This window comes from Cherax quadricarinatus, chromosome 4 (genome assembly GCF_038502225.1).
Source record: "Cherax quadricarinatus isolate ZL_2023a chromosome 4, ASM3850222v1, whole genome shotgun sequence".
In the NCBI taxonomy this organism is placed as follows: domain Eukaryota; kingdom Metazoa; phylum Arthropoda; class Malacostraca; order Decapoda; family Parastacidae; genus Cherax; species Cherax quadricarinatus.
In genome coordinates, this window is record NC_091295.1 from 47,170,876 (window position 1) to 47,194,891 (window position 24,016).

The 24,016-nt window shown below is 40.5% G+C and overlaps 1 protein-coding gene across 4 annotated transcripts in view; it reads right to left on the reverse strand.

Moving 5' to 3' along the window:
• Nucleotides 1-1,651: 1,651 nt before the first annotated feature.
• The window catches only part of LOC128695364 (monocarboxylate transporter 12), a 406,948-nt gene continuing 384,583 nt past the window's right edge, over nucleotides 1,652-24,016 (reverse strand). For all 4 annotated transcript variants that reach the window (XM_070096444.1, XM_070096450.1, XM_070096439.1 and 1 more), the window contains 2 exons: nucleotides 11,083-11,359; nucleotides 1,652-1,894 (listed from right to left, as the gene is read on the reverse strand). In XM_070096444.1, the coding sequence (XP_069952545.1) occupies nucleotides 1,667-1,894; nucleotides 11,083-11,359 (505 nt within the window). In that variant the 3' untranslated portion in view covers nucleotides 1,652-1,666. The remainder of the gene's footprint in view (nucleotides 1,895-11,082; nucleotides 11,360-24,016) is intronic.

The window sequence follows — 24,016 nt, forward strand, 5'->3', positions numbered from 1 at the left end:
GATGTCACCGTGGTTGTTTAATATATTTATAGATGGGGTTGTAAGAGAAGTAAATGCGAGGGTCTTGGCAAGAGGCGTGGAGTTAAAAGATAAAGAATCACACACAAAGTGGGAGTTGTCACAGCTGCTCTTTGCTGATGACACTGTGCTCTTGGGAGATTCTGAAGAGAAGTTGCAGAGATTGGTGGATGAATTTGGTAGGGTGCGCAAAAGAAGAAAATTAAAGGTGAATACAGGAAAGAGTAAGGTTATGAGGATAACAAAAAGATTAGGTGATGAAAGATTGAATATCAGATTGGAGGGAGAGAGTATGGAGGAGGTGAATGTATTCAGATATTTGGGAGTGGACGTGTCAGCAGATGGGTCTATGAAAGATGAGGTGAATCATAGAATTGATGAGGGAAAAAGAGTGAGTGGTGCACTTAGGAGTCTGTGGAGACAAAGAACTTTGTCCTTGGAGGCAAAGAGGGGAATGTATGAGAGTATAGTTTTACCAACGCTCTTATATGGGTGTGAAGCATGGGTGATGAATGTTGCAGCGAGGAGAAGGCTGGAGGCAGTGGAGATGTCATGTCTGAGAGCAATGTGTGGTGTGAATATAATGCAGAGAATTCGTAGTTTGGAAGTTAGGAGGAGGTGCGGAATTACCAAAACTGTTGTCCAGAGGGCTGAGGAAGGGTTGTTGAGGTGGTTCGGACATGTAGAGAGAATGGAGCGAAACAGAATGACTTCAAGAGTGTATCAGTCTGTAGTGGAAGGAAGGCGGGGTAGGGGTCGGCCTAGGAAAGGTTGGAGAGAGTTGGTAAAGGAGGTTTTGTGTGCGAGGGGCTTGGACTTCCAGCAGGTATGCGTGAGCGTGTTTGTTAGGAGTGAATGGAGACAAATGGTTTTTAATACTTGACGTGCTGTTGGAGTGTGAGCAAAGTAACATTTATGAAGGGGTTCAGGGAAACCGGCAGGCCGGACTTGAGTCCTGGAGATGGGAAGTACAGTGCCTGCACTCTGAAGGAGGGGTGTTAATATTGCAGTTTAAAAACTGTAGTGTAAAGCACCCTTCTGGCAAGACAGTGATGGAGTGAATGATGGTGAAAGTTTTTCTTTTTCGGGCCACCCTGCCTTGGTGGGAATCGGCCAGTGTGATAAATAATATATATATATATATATATATATATATATATATATATATATATATATATATATATATATATATATATATATATATATATAAAGTTGATTTCTTTGCAAGGTTACAGTGAGATTATGAAATTACAATTATGGGGTACAGTACAAAGAGCCACTATCATGCCTAGGCATTATGGGCAGACTTAATGGCTTATATATTACTTAATACTAAAGAAATTGATCATAGTTTAAGTTATACATCTTCTTTGTTTATAGTAGACAGTAGTTTTACTCTAATTACAATAGTTTCAATAATGAATACTGAAATTAAATTATGGGAATTTAGCATTGTGAGTTGTTGAAAGTAGTTTATAGTATAATTAATTAATTGTTGCAGCCATGGTATTTATGGTTAGTTGTAAATTGTTCCAATGACAGTTCTGGGACAATTTTGACGATAGTTTTCCTTGCGAGACAAATGGGTTGAAATAGGATTGCGATTATTCAAATTACTCGACTTTAAATAATTCCCCAAAGAATAATCCTACAGGCACAAGAGCCTACCTTCGACAGCGGTGAAGGCGAGAGTGCAGACGCCACACAGGAACATTGACGCCTGACAGAGGTACTGGCGTCCCACACGACATTCTGTGTTCTTCTGCAGCACCACGAAGCCGAAGGCGCAGCACCCGATGACCCAACCCAGTCCCAGGTACGTCTGTAGCAGCAAGACTGACACCTCTCCCAGGCCCTCCTTCTGTGCTTGGTGCGCCTGCATGAAGAGAACAGCAAAAGAGTAAGAATGAACATAGGAGAGAGAGAGAGAGAGAGAGAACACAAGAAACGCAGACAGCTGATCATATTTCTCAAACGAGGACCCTTGATGGAGATGAGGGACTTTTGATACAAAGTATTTAGCTTGACTTGCCCTTCCTTAAGATAAGATTTTGTTCAGATTTTGAACCCCGGAGGGTTAGCCCAGGATGCGACCCACACCAGTCGACTAACACCCAGGTACCTACTTGCTGCTAGGTGAACAGAACAACAGGTGTAAGGAAACACGTCGAAATGTTTCTATCCCGCCGGGAATCGAACCTGGGCACTCCGTGTGTGAAGCGAGAGCTTCGCCAGCCAGGCCACGGGGACACCTTGGTTAAAACCTGATTGCCTGCCATTCCTCCAGGTGTTGTATGGCCCCCTACGGGTTTAGCGTACTTCCCATTAATGCAATAATTTATTTTCTACTTCGCATATTAAATATTATATAAAGTATCATCAAAGAAAAAAATGGTGTTAAAATTTCAAGTTATCAGATTAATTCAGAAATGATCACATGAGAAACAGTATTTTAATCTCCACAATTTCTTCAATAAAACTGGAAAATTTTCACCTACTTAGACAAAATTCAAGAATTTTTTTCTTGATACACCGATGTTCAGGGCACCAGTGTTTGGGGTTTCAAGCCGATCGGAAGATGCAGTCTCCAGCTGCTACATGACAGGCGATTCAAAGGCGGTAATCTCAGGAAGAAAGAAATAACCCGCACATAGGAGAGAGAGAGAGAGGCTTACAACGACGTTTCTGTCCGACTTGGACCAGTCGGACTGAAACATCTTCGTAAACCTCTCTCTTCTGTATGCGGGTTATTTGTGTATTGTTCCATCACGGTATTGTGCCATTGTTCTCAGCAAGCAAACAACAGGCATCTACATAAATGACCACATTACTGGATACCTAATAATGAACATTCTATTATCGTTACTAATATAAAAATCGTTGCTAACGTTATTGATCTTTACATTAGTGCTGATGTACATCGCTTCCTTATTTGTCTTACGTCGTCCTAAGACAACTTTAAAGATGACTGGATCGATAAAAGGATTTATTCAAATTATGTTATCGCCTTTTAAGACTAACACACACTCACTCAAATATGTATATATACTGTATACATACACGCGATTATATATATTAACAGAACTGGGGCTATCCAGGATTCGATCCTGCGTCACTATGCCCAGCCCTGAGGAAAGGACAATGTGCGTATCACTATCCATTGGACCAACAATTCTCAAACACCAGGCACCCAGTGGAACTGAGCTGTTTTCCCTGATGCGAGAACATACATGGTCGTGGAGCCTCAGAGACTAATTTCAACCTCATCCTCATCCTAGCTGCAGTTCTCTTATTGATTCAAAATCATATATATATATATATATATATATATATATATATATATATATATATATATATATATATATATATATATATATATATATATATATATATATATATATATATATGCAATAAGATCACAGTAAACAGGTGATTTCAGAATATGCAAAACAACCACTCTGAAAGAATAGAGAAATTCCAAGCGCTTTCGTGACTACTCACATTATCAAGGAACTATGAAAGTAAAGCATCCAAGGAAGGTATATAAGGGGGTCTAGCCAACACCTCACTATCAGATCCCACAACGGTTAAACACCTGACGCACGCCGGCCCAACTGGACAGGTCCTTTGCACAACCACCAACAAACTATTCTACCCAAGAAATTTTTTTTAAATTATTATTTGTCCAGTGTATTATTAAATTCTTCCCAAATTCTATTAATTATAAATGGATCTAATTTATATAAACCAAAGGAAATATTCATATTATTGTCAAAACTGCTTTTTATGAAACAATATTCAATTATATTCCTGTCGACCATGGACTTGCTTGATACTACTTTCTCAACTTTTTGAAAATCAATTGGATGGTTAAAATCTCTTACATGAATAAATAGAGCATTGGAATCTTATCCAGTTCTAATGCTATATTTATGTTGTTTTAATCTTAGTTCGAGATTTTTACCAGTTTGACCGTAATAAACTTTATCGCAAATTTTACAAGGAATCTTATAGACACATCCATCAGCATTTTGGGGGGGAATTCTTTATCAAAAGATATACAATTTATAAGGTTCAGTTATTTTTTTTGAGAAGAGACTTGAATTTATAAACTGTAATGAATTCCAGATTTTAGGGCCTTTTATGTGCATTGAGTTTTTGCAAAGTGTATGGACACGAGGAACATCAAAGAGTGATCTGTCTTGTGTTATGGTCATGCGTTCTGTTGAGGTTGGCAAGGAGATGTTTGAGGGGAGGGTTAATATCAGAGAGTGTTCTATGTATGTAATAGGTGCAGTAATAAGTATGAATGTTTTGTATGGTGAATAGGTTTAGTGTTTTATCATTCTAACTGCAGCCTTTTGTTGGGTAATTAGTGGTCTGAGAATGCACAAACATAGGTGAGATAGGGGTAAATAAGAGAGTGATATAGGGCCAGGAGGGCTGACTGTGGAGCATAGTACCGTATCTTCGATAATGCCTACAGTCTTGGAAATTTTCTTAGAAATTTGTTGTATATGTGTATGAAATTTGAGTCTATTATCAAGGTGGATTCCTAAGAATTTTCCCTCTGTTAATAGGTGATCCGTTTATCATTATTAAGAGGGAATCTGTAGCTCTGTTACCAAACTGAATGAAGTAGGTTTTGTCAATGTTTAGTGTAAGTTTGTTAGTCCTCATCCAGGTAGATATTTTCTCTGTATTTACAGTATTGGCTAGCGTGACTGGGCTCGGGTGGGAGAAGACGTATTATCTGCAAATAGTGTGGGTTTGAGTAATTGCGAAGCATTTGGTAGGAGTATAGGAGAAAGAGAAGAGGGCCAAGGACACTTCCCTGTGGGACACCAACTGTAATTGGTTGTGCAGAAGAACTGGCTTCTGTTGCTGAGGTATGACTTGAGGTAGTTGAGGGAGTGCCCTCTTATACCATAGTGTGACAATTTTACGTGGAGCAAGTCATGGTTAACTGCAATGAAGATCCCCAGTGGGACTTCTTTTTTCTCTATTGCAGTGTATATATAGCATGTGTATAATAGCAATTTGGCCATCCAAAGCAGGGGTTGAGTATGTTTTTTTCGAAGATTTTTGAGAGAGGGTGTAAGTTGGATATTGGCCTATAGTTATTCAACTCTGTTTGGTCTCCTCCTTTGTGGATCGGGGTGACCCTTGCTATTTTGAGTACTGTGGGGAAGGTGGAGGATTCAATGGATTTGTTAAAGAGTGTTGCAATGATTGGTGATAGCACTTGTGACACTTTTTTGTATATAAAGGGTGGTAAGGTATTTAAATCTCCTGCCTTGTTTTTTAGCGTGTTGATAATAAGGGAGACTTCGTATTAAAAGTCTTAAGAGAAGGCATATCAACCAAGTTTTCATGGTAAGGGAGAACCAACATATTTTTAGTTGAATAAGGCTGGTTGTCCCTTTTTGGATTGTAAAAAGTATTTCTAGCAACTTTAAAAGCTTTATCAATTACATTTCTTGGGTATTTTAAATCATTACATATTTCATAAATTTTGGATATTTCCTCATCTATGAACTTTTAGTTAGTTTAATATGTTTATTATGCACCCCATACCCATCCTGTGGGCGGTAGTCAAAAGATTACAGAGGTACATAATTGGTCCAGGGACTGGACTCCAAAGTTTTGATAGCTGAGCAAGTTACAAAGGTAATGAACTAGATCTGGTCATAATCATGACCAAGTTACAAAGGTAATGAGCTCCAGGTAGAGCTGGTCACACTCATGAATAATTGCAAAGGTAATGAATCATAAACACATTAATCATGAGAATTTACAAAGGTAATGAGCTCCAGGTAGAGCTGGTCACAATCATGACAAGTTTCAAAGGTAATGAATGATAAACACGTTATGACATGATTACAATCATAGACAAATTACAGAGTAATGAGCAGTTAACAAACATAGCAGGGAATTCATCCATTGCCCCAACAAGAGATGTTGCTAGGTGCCTGTCTCTCCTCGGTAGACAGCCATTGCAAACAGCAGCAAGTTGCCCTGGGATCTGCTGCTTGCACGAGCACCATCGACCCTCCCCAAGAGGTCCAAGAAGCCAGTGACTCCGTTAGCAGCCCGATGGAGAGCTCCCCTAGGGACATGTCAGCGTCCTGGTGGACGCCAAGTTGATTGAAGATCCCAGGCCCTCGTGTGCACGGATGTTGAAGCTTGAGGAACTGAGTACACACTGCCTGTGGCACACCTGACAGCTGCCTCACGGTCGAACTCCACGATGCTGTCCCTGTAGTGGAAGTTCCTGTGAGCCCGGCACTCCCTGCAGTGCCATTGCTGACATCGTGGGTTAGGGGAGAAGTACCCTCTACTGATGGGGTGGCGCTGGGAGTTGGGTGGGTGAGGCGGGGGAGACGCGCAGGTGTGAGGCGTTATGAGAGGGTCACTGTTTACTACACACGCCCTCCCCCTCCCCCCCAGCGGAGAGGGGGGGAGGCGCTGACTGGTCCTGACTCGACAACACCAAATCCTCTGAAACTGCACAACACTTCAACTATTTACGCTGAAACGATGCACTGGGATGTCCGTTCGCTGCTCTGGTATCTTCTCCAAGCATTCACACTGAGTTCTGTTAAGTAGGGACCTGGTCAGCCTCTTTGACCAGGAGCTATCCTTGAAAATCCCGCAGCTAGCCCGCTACACAACCCGCCGTGTCGGCCATGTTGAGCCCTGTCTGATCTATGAACTCAGGACTACAAATTCGTAAAGCTCTCAAAAACACTGATGAGAAAACAGACAGTTTGACTCTATCTTGATGCGAAGAATAATAGTGGACATATGAACAGTTATTTGTAGGTTTTCTGTAAATTTTAAATTTGAATTCATTATTACCCTTAATAATTAAAACATCTAGAAAAGGCAATGAGTTATTTTCTTCAAACTCAACAGTAAAGTTTATAGAATGGGCTAAGCTATTTAATTTTCCAAGGAAATAGTGTATATCTACATTTTTGGGCATAAGACACAAAATATCATTAACATATCTGAACTATTTAGCTCTATTAGGGAGGATTGTGTTAAGCAATCTTGTTTCAAAAAATTCCATGTATAGGTTACTAAGAACAGGTGAAAGAGGATTTCCCATTGCCATACCAAACTTCTGAGTGTAAAACTTATCATTAAATACAAATTTTGCATCAACAATGCAAAGTTTAATAAGTTTAATGATAGTAGGAACTGGCAATGGTAAATCATAGTTAACGAGTTCTTCAGATAAGAAACTTAATAAATCATCAACAGGAACTTTCGTAAACAAGGAAGTAACATCAAAACTAACCATGTTAAAATCATTTAAGTCAGTCAAGGAGCTTAATTTATCAACTCAGTCTATGTTGTTTTTAACATTAAAGTTAGAAATTTTGCCAACAATAGGGCTCAAAATATCAACAAGTCATTTGGATAATTTATATGAAACTGACCCAATGGAGCTAATAATTGGTCTGACTGGATTCCCTAGTTTGTGTGTTTTTATTAGTCCATACATGTAAGGTAAAGATGGATTAGTGGAAGTAAATTGTTTGACTAATTCATCTTTGCCTTTCAGTAGAAGTTTTATTGTTTTATTGAAATTGCTGTTAACGGTTTCTAGGGGATTTTTCCTAAGTTTAGAATAGGTTTCAGTATCATCTAAGAGATTATTCATTTTTTCTTGGTAATCATTTTCTTTCATAATTACTATTGCATTTATTTTGTCTGCTTTAGTAAGGCGCAAATTTTTATTGTTATTAAGTGTATCATAAGACTTAAAGAATCTTTGAGGGCAATTGGGAATGTTTGGTTTTAACATAGAGCTATATACCATTCCTTTACTAATATTAATTTCATCAGAGAACAAATCAGAAAATTTTTCAAAGTTACAAAAGGCTTTTGCAATTTCAACATTATTAAGTTTTTATGAAGTTGCAAAACTTAGGCCAAAACCTAGAGCAGCAGTTGTATTTTTGTCTAAAATTTCATCTGATAAGTTAATTACAAAATTGTTATTAGCATGCTTTGTCCAATCACTATTTTCAATTAAAATGTCTAATTTTCTTTGTAGTTTGTTTTTGAGTTCATTAAAAATTCTTCTGAGTTTATCATAGCAATGATCCAACATACTGTGTTTCCATTCTGATTAAAATATTGAGAAACAAAAAATACTCTTTTAATCAGGCCATTCCATCAGAATGGAAACACAGTATGTTGGATCATTGCTATGATAAACTCAGAAGAATTTGTAATGAACTCAAAAACAAACTACAAAGAAAATTAGACATTTTAATTGAAAATAGTGATTGGACAAAGCATGCTAATAACAATTTTGTAATTAACTTATCAGATGAAATTTTAGACAAAAATACAACTGCTGCTCTAGGTTTTGGCCTAAGTTTTGCAACTTCAAAAAAACTTAATAATGTTGAAATTGCAAAAGCCTTTTGTAACTTTGAAATAAACTTTATCGTAATAAACTTTATCGCAAATTGTAAAATTTGCGATAAAGTTTATTACGGTCAAACTGGTAAAAATCTCGAACTAAGATTAAAACAACATAAATATAGCATTAGAACTGGACAAGATTCCAATGCTCTATTTATTCATGTAAGAGATTTTAACCATCCAATTGATTTTCAAAAAGTTGAGAAAGTAGTATCAAGCAAGTCCATGGTCGACAGGAATATAATTGGTTTAGAAAGACACGTAAGCAAACACTATAACATATTTATTAGAAAACGTTTCGGTCCTGGGACCTTGATCACTTCTAACATACAGAGGTAGAAAGACATTATATATATAGGCGGAGAGTGAGATGTGTCGCACGTGACCTGAGGAATGTCATAAGAACATAAGAATGGAGGAACACTGTAGAAGGCCTACTGGCCCATGCGAGGCAGGTCCTTATCAAAACAACCTCTACCTATGATGAAGACAGGTAGACGATGAAATCATGTGACTCCTGTGTTGTTGGGTTGGTGCTGCTTAAGTATCATGTATGCCAATGTTTTTGAAATTTTGTAGTTTCCAGTGTTGCGTTCTATAGTGTCGGTGACGGCGATTAGTGAGGCTTCTAGGCACCGTCGGCGTCTGAGGTCTGGTTCGGTGACAACGAGTTGTGCCTCATTCCAGTTCATCAAATGCCCCGTGGAGTCTCTGTGGAGGACACAGGCGTACCTTACATCGTCTCTGTTAGAGGCATTTCGATGCTCATTCAGGCGGACTGCAAGATCTCTGCCTGTCTCGCCTACATATTTCTTAGGACAGAACCCACAGGGGATAGTGTAGACGCCTGCTGTAGAAGTTAGAGGTGTGGGGCTGCGTTTCGTAGTGAGGTCTTTGATAGATGATGTGTTTATGGTGGAAACGTTGATGTTACTCATAGCAAGTGCCCGGCGAGTATTCGTGGCAACATCGCCACATGGGAGTACTATGAACTGTTTAGGGGGCTGTTCCATGGGCGGTTTGTTGAGGATAGCTTGTGCCTTGAGTCTGCAATCTCGGATGAAGAAAGATGGGAACTGAAGACGTGTAAAGGCTTGTGTTATATAAGTGCATTCTTCTTCTAGAAAACAAGGGCTGGAGATGCGAAGAGCTCTCAAGAAGAAGCCAATGAGGACTCCTCTCTTAGTGCGGGTGTCTTGGTGTGAATAAAAGTGTATAAGATCGTCCTTGTTGGTAGGTTTTCTATACACTTTGAAGAGAAGTTTGTCACTGTCGGGAGATCTGCACAGTAGAACGTCGAGGAAAGGAAGTTTGCCATCATTTTCGAGTTCAAGTGTAAACTTTATTGATGGTTCAACTGCATTGATCTTGTTGAGAAGGGCCTGGATATTGAGACGTCTCGGATAGAAAACCAATATATCATCAACGTATCTAAGCCAGGTAACGGTGTTGGGAATGAGGGTGCTGAATTTCTCTGTCTCCGAAACGTTTTCTAATAAATATGTTATAGTGTTTGTTTACGTGTCTTTCTAAACCAACTTGTCGGTATTTATTACCAAGGTTTATACCAGGAATATAATTGAATCTTGTTTCATAAAAAGCAGTTTTGACAATAATATGAATATTTCCTTTGGTTTATATAAATTAGATCCATTTATAATTAATAGAATTTGGGAAGAATTTAATAATACACTGGATAAATAATAATTTTAAAAAATTTTCTTGGGTAGAATAGTTTGTTGGTGGTTGTGCAAAGGACCTGTCCAGTTGGGCCGGTGCGGTTCAGGTGTTTAACTGTTGTGGGATCTGATAGTGAGGTGCTGGCCAGACCCCTTATATACCTTCCTTGGATGCTTTACTTTCATAGTTCCTTGATAATGTGAGTAGTCACGAAAGCGCTTGGAATTTCTCTATTCTTTCAGAGTGGTTGTTTTGCATATATATATATATATATATATATATATATATATATATATATATATATATATATATATATATATATATATATATATATATATATATATATATATATATATGAGAGTGAGAGAGAGAGAGAGAGAGAGAGAGAGAGAGAGAGAGGGAGAATTAGCGAATCTCCAGCTGTGACATGTGCATTAAACGTGTGCATTAAACATGTGTAAGGTTCTCATTTCCAGGTTCCTTTAATGAAATTTATATTTAATTTCTAATTATCTTTGACACTTCATAAATGGCACAAAAACTGTGAACATTTTTCAGCTTCAACAAACATTATTTTGACACAGAACCGTCAGAGTAATTAAACTCTTTTAACAGTTGATTAATTGAGCAGTTTATATCCATTAAGGTTACCTACATTAGGGCTTACCTACATAAAGGTTTACCTACATTAGCGTTTACCTACATTGCGGTTTACCTACATTAACGTTTACCTACGAATGGATTCCTCATCTTTCATTAAAATATTTCAGTGCTTCGCTTGTGTCTTATTTCACACTTGTCATTTGTCGGTATTTTCTAAATCTCTTTTTAGGAAAAAGTTTGTGTACAAGAAGTGGGTGGGTGTGAGAGGGTGTTGATCTGAATCTAACATAGGCCAGTAGGCCTACTCCAGTGCTCCACTAAAGTTCATTTTCTTACCATATATATTATAGGTGTAGTGATGCCGAAGGAAGAGAGTCCTATGGAGACGAGGAGAATTTGGACGGTACGGCTCTTGAGGGTGGCCACATCGAAGAAAGGCGGCTTGTCGTCCTGCCGGTTCTTCTCCTTTACTTTCCTCTTCTGGTTCTTGAGATGGAGGATGGCCCGACGCTGAGGGTGGTACAGGGAGGCTGAGCGGTAGAAAGTTCCCATCAGGAAGGTCAGGAAGACCACCCCCGTCACCGCCTGCAGCCCAAGACGCCACCCAATAGACCTGAAGATGATATTCTCGTATTACTGCGGAGGCTATTAATTGCTCTTGTTCTAGTACTAACAATAATGTGTTGCTAACATGACAGATTTGCTATTTCTGTTACTGTTTGGAATATTGGCTGTGATATAAGATCAACTCTCCAATATCCTGTTTGTGAGTAATGGGCGAGCAGCTGTGATATGTTGAGACTGTGTATCTTATTTTTGTTTGCAAAGATAGGAATGTTGCCTGCTAATTTTCACACTAGTTCTGTCAGGGACTCTAACCTCTATGGAGTTTACGTGGTGATTTTTCCCGGGGGAGATGACCTCTAGCCAGAAGTTAGGGGAGTTGTGGAGGCTTTTATAAGAACAGGGAATGTAGCTGAGAAAAGGATTTTAGGAAACCTATGGTCAGGTGCAGAGCTGGAGTTCTATGCAAGGATGCGTTGATCAGTTTCTATCGGGGAGATAGCCGAGGCCCCTTACTCAGATAAATTTTGATTACCTCCCGCTCCCCAGGGAATGTACGACCCTAACGGGTTTAGCGCTTCCCTCATGACTATATCAATAATCTACCTAGTATACCCCAAGGAAGCCAAGCCTTCTACCTTATTTACGTTGGGGTCCTGAGGTACCTTAGGATGTGACCCACAAATCAATTAGCTGCCTGGTACCTGCTTAGTGCTAGGTGAACAGGGACATGGGCAAGGCGATTCCTCCCTAAGCCTTGCAACACCCGGAATTTGAATCTAGGTCTTTTGTTTTAGGCTGCGAGGAGAATGGTTTATCGCTAATCAAGAGTCGCATAATCAGAAACTAGGAACACAGTGTTACAAGGTGACTTGCAGATTGTTACAAGTTATCTTACTGTGTGTGTTGCTTAGTGTTACAGTTGTGTTGCCAACACTATCGTGGAACTACTACTGCTACCGTAGCTGCTACTACAATAAAACTGAAAAAAATTAATTTTGATTATATTACTAAATTATTACATTATATTATTACTAGTATCGTTATTATTACAATTATATTTTTGGTATACAATATAAATATCAAGATAGGTAATTGCTTGTGACAAATATATCACTCGATTATATGCAGAATTTACGTAAAGGCAATATTAATGTGGTTGATATTGGCTTAATAAATTTCTCCAATTGTTGTGTGTAATGGAGTTTGTGTGCCGTTGGTGGCTGGTTGGTTGGTGGAATGGTGATGGTAGAGGCGGTTGGATTTAATGCAATGGTAGTACGGCGGTGGCGTACTGTTCATAGTGTTGAGGCTGGAGATAAAGTAGTGGTTGTGGTACCATGATAGTGGTGGTAGTGAGATGTGGTAGTAGTGGTGTTTTGTAAGTCGTGGTTCTTTCAGTATTGATAGCGAGATAGTTTTAATGCTATGGATGAATTATAGTGCTGGGGTGTTGTTACTGGTGTTGGTGGTGCTTGTGGTGGTGTCGATCTTGCGCTGCTGTTGTTATTAAGGAGTTTCAATTTGCACCTAATATCAAGAAATGACCCAGGCAGGAGTTTTAACTTACAAACTAGTACCCTGAACGCCAATACCTTACAGGGTAATGGAGGCATGATTAGAGAAAGCAATTGGAATTCCTGGAAAGAACTAGCTTCATTACCAATAACTTACATGGATTCAGAGAACACCCCTGAGGTTGGTAGGTAAGACACATAGGCAACAGTTAGGCAACTTTATTCCGAAACGTTTCGCCTACACAGTAGGCTTCTTCAGTCCAATACAGAAAGTAGGCAGCCTACTTTCTGTATTGGACTGAAGAAGCCTACTGTGTAGGCGAAACGTTTCGGAATAAAGTTGCCTAACTGTTGCCTATGTGTCTTACCTACCAACCTGTCGGTATTGTATACCATTTAGATGTTCACCCCTGAGGTGCGGGAAAGTCACGCCTTGAAGACCTAGCTTGTACCCGGCAACGTTTCACTCTGCCTAGAGCTTTATTAGGTATTGATAAAGGTCTATACAGAGAGAAACGTTTTCCTAATAGAGGTCCTGCAATGATTGTTTCCTACATTAATGGCGACAGTAAGCCATTTAGGTCCAAAGAATTCCTGCCCAGATAGGCTGACTTCAATGACAGATGACTAAGATTGAAGCTATGTAGACTAGGGCAAAAAACTGACAAGCGAACATTAAGCCACAGCTACCAGAGAATCCCTTTAATATAACTTTTCGCCCAAGGCTAAGCTTTACCAGCCGATTTTAAAAAAGATTCTCTACTACCGGTGTCTTTATTTCCAAAGCAAAGCAATAAAGAGTAAGGTAGAATGAGTGTAACTTTACTACCATTAAGTCATGGATATTGTCTTCCTAATTAGACTGACAGACTGGAAGAATTGGCTGAAGAGGCTCACAGGTCAATGAAATGAGTAAAGTATCTAATAAAAATCCGACGTACAATAAAGAAGCAACAATATATGCAGAATAATCCTTTATTTACAAGTGGTATTTAGCTCTAAGAGATTTATCAAGTCAACTGAGAGGAAATTTAGAATACCACACGAGAGGCAATATAATCGGGAAGAGAAGAGGGTCTAGGGGTTGACCACACTCCAAACATCTCGCCTGAGGCGCACACAAACAATAGTATCGGTGGAATTTATTCATTGACAATTGTTCATTACGACTTGAACTGAGTCCATGAAAAAAGAAGCTCAAATGTGTTTAAAGTTTAGCACAATGTTGGTCTAGTACATGAAGACACAGTCTAGTCTCCTAGCAACTATATCACTTCCTAACATGCGGTTTTCAGCGCTTTTCTAGTCATTCCTGGAGTGGAACCACAGTCGATGACCTCCACTCCAAACCAACAGATACAGATACTAATGCCGGAAAAAAAATCTCCCCCCAGTACCAACAATACCACCAGTCCGATGACATTCGTCTTTGCAAATATACAGGGTCTAAAGCCAGCAACAAAAATGAAAATACCTTTCATCCGTGGACTGCTTGCAGAGGCAAAGGCAATGTTCGCGGCTTTCACCGAGACCCACATAAAGGATCACTTGGACAACGAAATATGGATCCCAGGTTACAACCTATACAGATGTGACAGAGTGAACAGGCAAAAGGGGGGGGGGTTGGCCTGTACATTGCAGTCACTTGTTTGCACAGAACTGCTTAATGCCTCAAATGATGTAGTGGAAGTTTTAGCAGTAAAGGTCGAGAACCAAAACCTAGTCATTGTGGTAGTCTACAAGCCTCCGGATGCAACATCCCAGCAATTCCAGGAACAGCTGTTAAAAATTGACCACTGTCTGGAAAATCTTCCAGCTCCTGCACCCAACATCTTGCTCCTGGGGGATTTCAACTTAAGGCACCTAAAATGGAGGAATATAGCAAACAATATTGTTGCAGTAATAACACCAGGAGGCAGCTCTGATGAAAACTCACACTCACACGAGCTTTTAAATCTCTGCACAAAATTCAATTTAAACCAGCAAATAATAGAGCCTACTAGACTGGAGAATACACTAGACCTCATCTTCACTAACAATGATGATCTGATAAGAAATGTCACCATATCAAAAACAATATACTCAGATCACAACATAATTGAGGTTCAGACATGTATGCGCGGAGCCCCAGACCGACATAATGAGATTAGCCACGAGGGAGCATTCACCAAATTCAACTTCAATAACAAAAACATAAAGTGGGACCAAGTAAACCAAGTCCTAACCGATATAAGCTGGGAAGATATACTAAGCAACACAGACCCCAACTTATGCCTAGAACAGATTAACTTGGTGGCACTCGATGTATGCACAAGGCTTATTCCTCTAAGAAAAAGGAGATGTAAAATAGAAAGAGACAGGCGCTCCCTTTACAGGCGACGGAAAAGAATAACAGAGCGGCTAAAAGAGGTCAATATATCTGAAATGCGTAGGGAGACACTGGTCAGAGAAATAGCAAGCATCGAACTTAAGCTAAAGGAATCTTATAGGAGTCAGGAATCGCGGGAAGAACTAAAAGCCATAAATGAAATCGAAAGAAACCCAAAGTATTTCTTCTCCTATGCCAAATCAAAGTCGAGAACAACGTCCAGTATTGGGCCCCTACTTAAACAAGATGGGTCCTACACAGATGACAGCAAGGAAATGAGTGAGCTACTCAAGTCCCAACATGACTCAGTTTTTAGCAAGCCGCTAACCAGACTGAGAGTCGAAGATCAAAATGAATTTTTTATGAGAGAGCCACAAAATTTGATTAACACAAGCCTATCCGATGTTATCCTGACGCCAAATGACTTCGAACAGGCGATAAATGACATGCCCATTCACTCTGCCCCAGGGCCAGACTCATGGAACTCCGTGTTCATCAAGAACTGCAAGAAGCCCCTATCACGGGCCTTTTCCATCCTATGGAGAGGGAGCATGGACACGGGGTTCGTCCCACAGTTACTAAAAACAACAGAGATAGCCCCACTCCACAAAGGGGGCAGTAAAGCAACAGCAAAGAACTACAGACCGATAGCACTAACATCCCATATCATAAAAATCTTTGAAAGTGCCCTAAGAAGCAAGATCACCACCCATCTAGAAACCCATCAGTTACACAACCCAGGGCAACATGGGTTTAGAACAGGTCGCTCCTGTCTGTCTCAACTATTGGATCACTACGACAAGGTCCTAAATGCACTAGAAGACAAAAAGAATGCAAATGTAATATATACAGACTTTGCAAAAGCCTTCGACAAGTGTGACCATGGCTTAATAGCGCACAAAATGCGTGCTAAAGGAATAACAGGAAAAGTCGGTCGATGGATCTATAATTTCCTCACTAACAGAACACAGAGAGTAGTCGTCAACAGAGTAAAGTCCGAGGCAGCTACGGTGAAAAGCTCTGTTCCACAAGGCACAGTACTCGCTCCCATCTTGTTCCTCATCCTCATATCTGACATAGACAAGGATGTCAACCACAGCACCGTGTCTTCCTTTGCAGGTGACACCCGAATCTGCATGACAGTGTCTTCCATTGCAGACACTGCAAGGCTCCAGGCGGACATCAACCAAATCTTTCAGTGGGCTGCAGAAAACAATATGAAGTTCAACGATGAGAAATTTCAGTTGCTCAGATATGGTAAACACGAGGAAATTAAATCTTCATCAGAGTACAAAACAAATTCTAGCCACAAAATAGAGCGAAACACCAACGTCAAAGACCTGGGAGTGATCATGTCGGAGGATCTCACCTTCAAGGACCATAACATTGTATCAATCGCATCTGCTAGAAAAATGACAGGATGGATAATGAGAACCTTCAAAACTAGGGAGGCCAAGCCCATGATGACACTCTTCAGGTCACTTGTTCTATCTAGGCTGGAATATTGCTGCACACTAACAGCACCTTTCAAGGCAGGTGAAATTGCTGACCTAGAAAATGTACAGAGAACCTTCACGGCGCGCATAACGGAGATAAAACACCTCAATTACTGGGAGCGCTTGAGGTTCCTGAACCTGTATTCCGTGGAACGCAGGCGGGAGAGATACATAATTATATACACCTGGAAAATCCTAGAGGGACTAGTACCGAACTTGCACACGAAAATCACTCACTACGAAAGCAAAAGACTTGGCAGACGATGCAACATCCCCCCAATGAAAAGCAGAGGTGTCACTAGCACGTTAAGAGACCATACAATAAGTTTCAGGGGCCCAAGACTGTTCAACTGCCTCCCAGCATACATAAAGGGGATTACCAACAGACCCCTGGCAGTCTTCAAGCTGGCACTGGACAAGCACCTAAAGTCGGTTCCTGACCAGCCGGGCTGTGGCTCGTACGTTGGTTTGCGTGCAGCCAGCAGTAACAGCCTGGTTGATCAGACTCTGATCCACCAGGAGGCCTGGTCACAGACCGGGCCGCGGGGGCGTTGACCCCCGGAACTCTCTCCAGGTAAACTCCAGGTAAACCATAAACAAAAGTCTGCCACGCTAACAGATAACGGGCACCCACTGTGCACTGCTGTAATAAAATCCGTATTTCAACTGTTGAAGGCGCCATCAACAGTCACCCATTTGACTCTTTTTGCAGCAGTACTATTATGTCTGTTTTAAAGAAAACTTCATGGAAGATAAGCTAATCAAGCTAAATCTTATATCAATAGACTGGAAAACCAGAGGAGACATAGCCAGAGCATATATAATACTCCGACATATGAAGATGATAGGGAGAGGCGACTGGAGATACAAACAGAACGAGGAAGCGACTGGAATTAAATGTTCAATTGAGCCAAAGTGACATGAAAGAATTCCTTCAGTGTGATGGCAGTGAACAAACTGAATGAAGATCATTGAATCAGTTCAAAATAACAAGCCATACTTTTGAAATTGTACCATTTGTTCATTAGCCACCTCTCTTATTGTACATACGATCGTAGTTAACTGCGTAAGATCCTGCTTAATAGTCTATGTGTAAGTCTTAAAAAGTCTTTCAGCATTAGGATTAGTCTGCCTGAAATGCATTGCGTATTAGTGGCTTTCTTTGTGCCTACCAGTGTTTTATTGCATGTAAATAAACCACGGAACGGGTGGGGGTTGAACCCATGGCGAGTCTTAAAACTCCAGGCCAGTGGGTTGTTTGCAATCCTGTTATTAAAATTTCGTGAGTGCACGTAAACTGCATTATTTTGTACCACATAAGGAAATAATAATTTGTATTTGTATTTTGTGTTTATGTAGGGAAAGTCGGTTCAACACATGGATTTGAAAGTAGGCATGACAGAGCTCAGAAGAACAGGGGTATAAGTCACACCAGTAAACGAAGTCTAAAGGGCTCATACCCCGTGGATAGTTCAGTATATACAAGTATACTGATAAACACACACACACACTCTTTTAACCCATTCCATCACACACACCCCCACTCACTATCACAACTAGTCACACAAGAGAAGGCACTCGAGATCCTCGCCCTCAAGCATCAATAACCTCGCGCTTGTGGGCCAACTGTGTCGACTCAACACTGCCAAATCAACTATCATATCCCATAACTCAAGCTCTCCACACCCGCCCCACGTCACCTGCCACATGTAGGTCCAACTATCCTAGCCAGTGGGTAATGCTGGTGGACTTTCTTCAAAGCTGTTGATTATTTGATAAAAGTCTTCCGATAGCTTTTGTTTTAACACCCCGTAAAAAAAATCACCATCACATAAAACTTGATGTAATGTCCTGCACTCTATTTAAAACAAGATCACCATCTGCCCGAAATGCCCCGGCATGATAGTGACTTTCTTCGAACTTAGCAAATCAATATTGTAATTACACATTGTAAACTATGCAAAGAAATAAAATCCTTAATCCTCCTCAATTCTCAGGGCAGCATGCTAGCAATCGTGACTCTTGGGTCAGTGTGCAGTAAACTACGAAGACTCCATCCTATGTGCACCGGCAGTACGGCAAACACGTCAAGCCTTAGAATAGCGTAAGAGAGATGTTACAAACTTTGCCAAGACTATCATAAGACTGTTACTGAGAGGTTATAGAGTTCAAAGATAATGGATCAAGGCTAAATTCTCCGTCACTTGGAACTCGTAAAAAGTTTGGATGACCCAGGACGAATAATAATGATATACGGAATAATTAAACTGGAAGATAAAGGAAAGAGTGACAAGTACAGAAAAAAGGGAAGAACCGGTACACAAGAAATCTTATATAAAATAAGTATATAGATGAGGAAGTGGAAGAAAATGATAAAGAAGAGGAAATATGCAGGTGACATGTAAATTTAGTGACCCTCGTGAAGTTAATACAGTGAAAAACTTTAAAGAAAGAATGGAATCAACGTAAATAAAATAAAACCACAAATAAGGGTAAAGCAAGGAAGAGAAAAAATGCAGAATAGGAGAAAAAAACGAGACAGATGCAACAACAAAAGAAAAACACGAAGGAAACGTTACAAAACAGTAAACACGAGACAAAGCAAATTGCGGCTGGCCGAGGATCGATCCCGGGTTATTTTCAAGTGGTTTAGTTGTTAGAGCGTCGTGAATTTTGACTTGCTTCCCACTGGGCTGGCTAAAATAATGCGGGTTCGATCCTAGTCCAGCCGCAGTTTAATTGAAATTATACACACACACACACACACATTATATATATATATATATATATATATATATATATATATATATATATATATATATATATATATATATATATATGTCGTGCCGAATATGTAAAACTGGTCAATTAGCAAGAACTCACTTAAAATTAAGTCCTTTCTAAAATTTTCTCTTATACGTTTAAAGATATATTTTTTTCATTAATGTTAATGTAAAAAAATTTAATTTTGCACCAAAAGAATCTTAGAAAAATTACCTAACCTTATTATAAGAAGAGCAATTTATTTTAGCCTAACCCAGCTAAATATATTTTAGATTTGTTTACAGTAATTTAATACTAAACAAACACAGTGAAATATTTTTGTCGTTACGCTCAGAATGATTTTGGCGAAATTATTGCATACACAAATTTTCACTTGTCCTATATATCAAGATGAGCGTTGCTATTTAAGCCAAGATCGCAAATTCTGCCTATTCGGCACGACATAAATATATATATATATATATATATATATATATATATATATATATATATATATATATATATATGTATATATATATATGTATATATATATATATATATATATATATATATATATATATATATATATATATATATATATATATATATATATATATATATATATAGAGAGAGAGAGAGAGAGAGAGAGAGAGAGAGAGAGAGAGGATGGGATCACCTCTACTAGTAGTCAAGAGAAGGCAGACCTCTTTGCTGAACACTTTGCTACCAAAATGCAAGTTCCTGATCCAGCAAGGGACCCTCCTTGGCTAGCTGCAAGAACTGTGTCAAAACTGTCAGTGGTGACAATAAGGCAGGAGGAGGTGCATTTCCTTCTTAAATCGCTTGACCAAGAAAAGGCTGTGGGCTCAGACAAGTTGAGCCCAGAAGATGTGCAGACCAGCTAGCAGCACCTCTAACTCGCATCTTTCAACACTGCCTAGTACAGTGTAAATGGCCCTCTCTGTGGAAAGAGGCAAATGTAGTCCCTGTTCACAAAAAGAAGAGCAGAACAGAAATCAACAACTACAGACCAGTGTCACTCCTGTCAATCACTGGTAAGATCCTTGAGACAATAATCTCAAGACAAATGACAGAGTTTTTTGACTACCACTCACTACTTTGTGATCGTCAATATGGCTTCAGGAAAGGTTACTCTGCTGCTGATCTGTTGTTAAACCTCTCCACTAAGTGGCACCAGTCACTGGATGAATCCAAAGTCAGCTGTGTGGTAGCACTGGACATTGCTGGTGCTTTCGACCGGGTGTGGCACCAGGGCCTCTTAGCAATACTGCAAGCACTGGGAATTGCAGGCTCAACGTTATGTCTCCTCAGTGATTACCTTCATGGTAGATCTCTAAGGGTAGTTCTCAATGGAACGGAATCAGCAAGACGTCCTATTGGGGCAAGTGTTCCACAAGGAAGCGTGCTGGGACCATTGTTATGGAATGTCTACTTCAACGACCTTCTTCATCTCATCCCAGAATCACATGCATATGCAGATGACTGTACACTGACATTCGCTTATCCAAGAGAAGAAATGCCAGCTGCTCTAAGCTACATCAATCACCAGCTAAGAGCTATATCAGCTTGGGGAAATAAATGGCAAGTAACATTTGCACCTGAGAAAACGCAAATGATGGTCTCTAGGTACCATGATGGTAATGCTGGTGCAGTAGTAAGGATGAATGGGAGGGTGTTGGCACCTGGAGAAGAAGTTGATATCCTTGGGGTGAAATTTGACTCCAAACTAACCATGAAGAACCATGTTGTAAATCTTGCAAACAAGGCAGCCAGGAAGCTTACAGCACTTCGCCGTATCTCGCATCTGCTTGACAGTAGGGGTTGCAAGATCCTGTACGAGGCACAAGTACGCTCACACCTTGAGTATGCTCCACTTTCTTGGTTTGCCTGCCCCCCCTCTCATCTGCGACTGCTTGACAGAGTAGAGAAGAGAGCAAGACGTCTCATCTCTCGCCTGGACCCATCCTGGATAGATCTGTCATTTCAGCAGAGCCTTCAACATAGGAGGGATGTGGGTGGCCTTACTGTTATGTACAAGGCCAATATTGTCAAAGTACCACACTTGGATCCACTTCGAGGACAGCATGAAATAAGCTTTTATGCCACAAGACGGGCAGAAAGCAGCCACTTCACTCTGGCTGTACCCTTCTCCAGAACATCACTCCATCTGAGATCATATATACCCAGGATGACTCGAGTATGGAACATATTCGTACAGCATAATGATGTCAACGAGATAAAGTCAGTTGATCAAATGAAAATGCTGGCCCAGAGATGGCTCCAACTTCATCCTTTTCCCTACTTGTATGTCTCATAACAATAAAAATGCTTTCAAATGAGCTGATGTAGGTAACAGCTCTTAGCTTGTCAATAAAGTTAGGAATCCTTAACCTGTAAATAGCTTGTCAATAAAGCTAGGGATCCTTAACCTTGTCAAACCCTGTGTAAAAAAAAAAAAAAAAAAAAAAGAGAGAAAGAGTGTGTGAGAGAGAAAGAATGAGAGAGAGAGAGAGAGAGAGAGAGAGAGAGAGAGAGAGAGAGAGAGAGAGAGAGAGAGAGAGAGAGAGAGAGAGAGAGAGAGAGAGAGAGAGAGAGAGAGATTTTGGCAAACGCGATTAGAAAAGTCAGCCGAAAATTTATTAGTACATACTATGAAGGTCTTCTCACGTTTTATTAAATTTCTGATGCACTTTCTCACCCGCATTTCCAAAAAAAAAAAAAAGAAAAAAAAATCGCACCTTATAGAAGAGCTTCATAAGGCAGCCTTTTCTATAAAAAAAAAAATCCATTTTCCTGGACATGTTTATATGCGAGAATGACCCCAATCCCAAAAAATTAAATTTAAACGACCGCATTTACATTGAAAGAGGATAGTAAACGGGTTGGAGAGAGGATAGATGGGACAGAGAATAGGTAAACCCTGAACCAACGTTGATAAACCTACGGAAGAAAACAGTAATAATGGATAATTTAGGGGAGAAGGGTAGAGAGGGAGTTATTTCCCCATAATTCCCTCGCCACTTAGTACAATTGTAAGGGATGGTACGGCAGGGAAGTCCAGGGATGGTACGGCAGGGAAGTCCAGGGATGGTACGGCAGGGAAGTCCAGGGATGGTACGGCAGGGAAGTCCAGGGATGGTACGGCAGGGAAGTCCAGGGATGGTACGGCAGGGAAGTCCAGGGATGGTACGGCAGGGAAGTCCAGGGATGGTACGGCAGGGAAGTCCAGGGATGGGGAAGTTTGTCTTAGTTGGTGGGAGGGGCAAGGAGGGAGAAAATGAGCAAGGAGGGAGAAAAGAAGCAAGGAGGGAGAAAATGAGCAAGAAGGGAGAAAAGGAGCAAGGAGGGAGAAAATGAGCAAGGAGGGAGAAAATGAGCAAGGAGGGAGAAAAGAAGCAAGGAGGGAGAAAATGAGCAAGAAGGGAGAAAAGGAGCAAGGAGGGAGAAAATGAGCAAGGAGGGAGAAGAGAAGCAAGGAGGGAGAAAATGAGCAAGAAGGGAGAAAAGGAGCAAGGAGGGAGAAAATGAGCAAGGAGGGAGAAAAGAAGCAAGGAGGGAGAAAATGAGCAAGAAGGGATAAAAGGAGCAAGGAGGGAGAAAAAGAAGCAAGGAGGTAAAAAAAGAAGCAAGGAGGGAGAAAAAGGAGCAAGGAGGGAGAAAAAGAAGCAAGGAGGTAAAAAAAGGAGCAAGGAGGGAGAAAAAGGAGCAAGGAGAAAAAGAAGCAAGGAGGGAGAAAATGAGCAAGGAGGGAGAAAATGAGCAACGAGGGAGAAAAGAAGCAAGGTGGGAGAAAAGGAGCAAGGAGGGAGAAAAGGAGCAAGAAGGGAGAAAAGGAGCAACGAGGGAGAAAAAGGAGCAAGGAGGGAGAAAAAGGAGCAAGGAGAAAAGAAGCAAGTAGGGATAAAAGAAGCAAGGAGGGAGAAAAGAAGCAAGGTGGGAGAAAAGGAGCAAGGATAAAAGAAGCAAGTAGGGATAAAAGAAGCAAGGAGGGAGAAAAGGAGCAAGGAGGGAGAAAAGGAGCAAGGAGGGAGAAAAAGGAGCAAGGAGGGAGAAAAGGAGCAAGAAGGGAGAAAAGGAGCAAGGAGGGAGAAAAAGGAGCAAGGAGGGAGAAAAAGAAGCAAAAAGGGAAAAAAGGAGCAAGGAGGGAGAAAAAGGAGCAAGGAGGGAGAAAAAGGAGCAAGGAGGGAGAAAAAGAAGCAAGGAGGGAGAAAAAGGAGCAAGGAGGGAGAAAAAGGAGCAAGGAGGGAGAAAAAGGAGCAAGGAGGGAGAAAAAGGAGCAAGGAGGGAGAAAAAGAAGCAAGGAGGGAGAAAAAGGAGCAAGAAGGGAGAAAAAGGAGCAAGGAGGGAGAAAAGGAGCAAGGAGGGAGAAAAAGAAGCAAGGAGGGAAAAAAATGGAGCAAGGAGGGAGAAAAAGGAGCAAGGAGGGAGAAAAAGGAGCAAGGAGGGAGAAAAAGGAGCAAGGAGGGAGAAAAAGGAGCAAGGAGGGAGAAAAAGAAGCAAGGAGGGAGAAAAAGGAGCAAGGAGGGAGAAAAAGGAGCAAG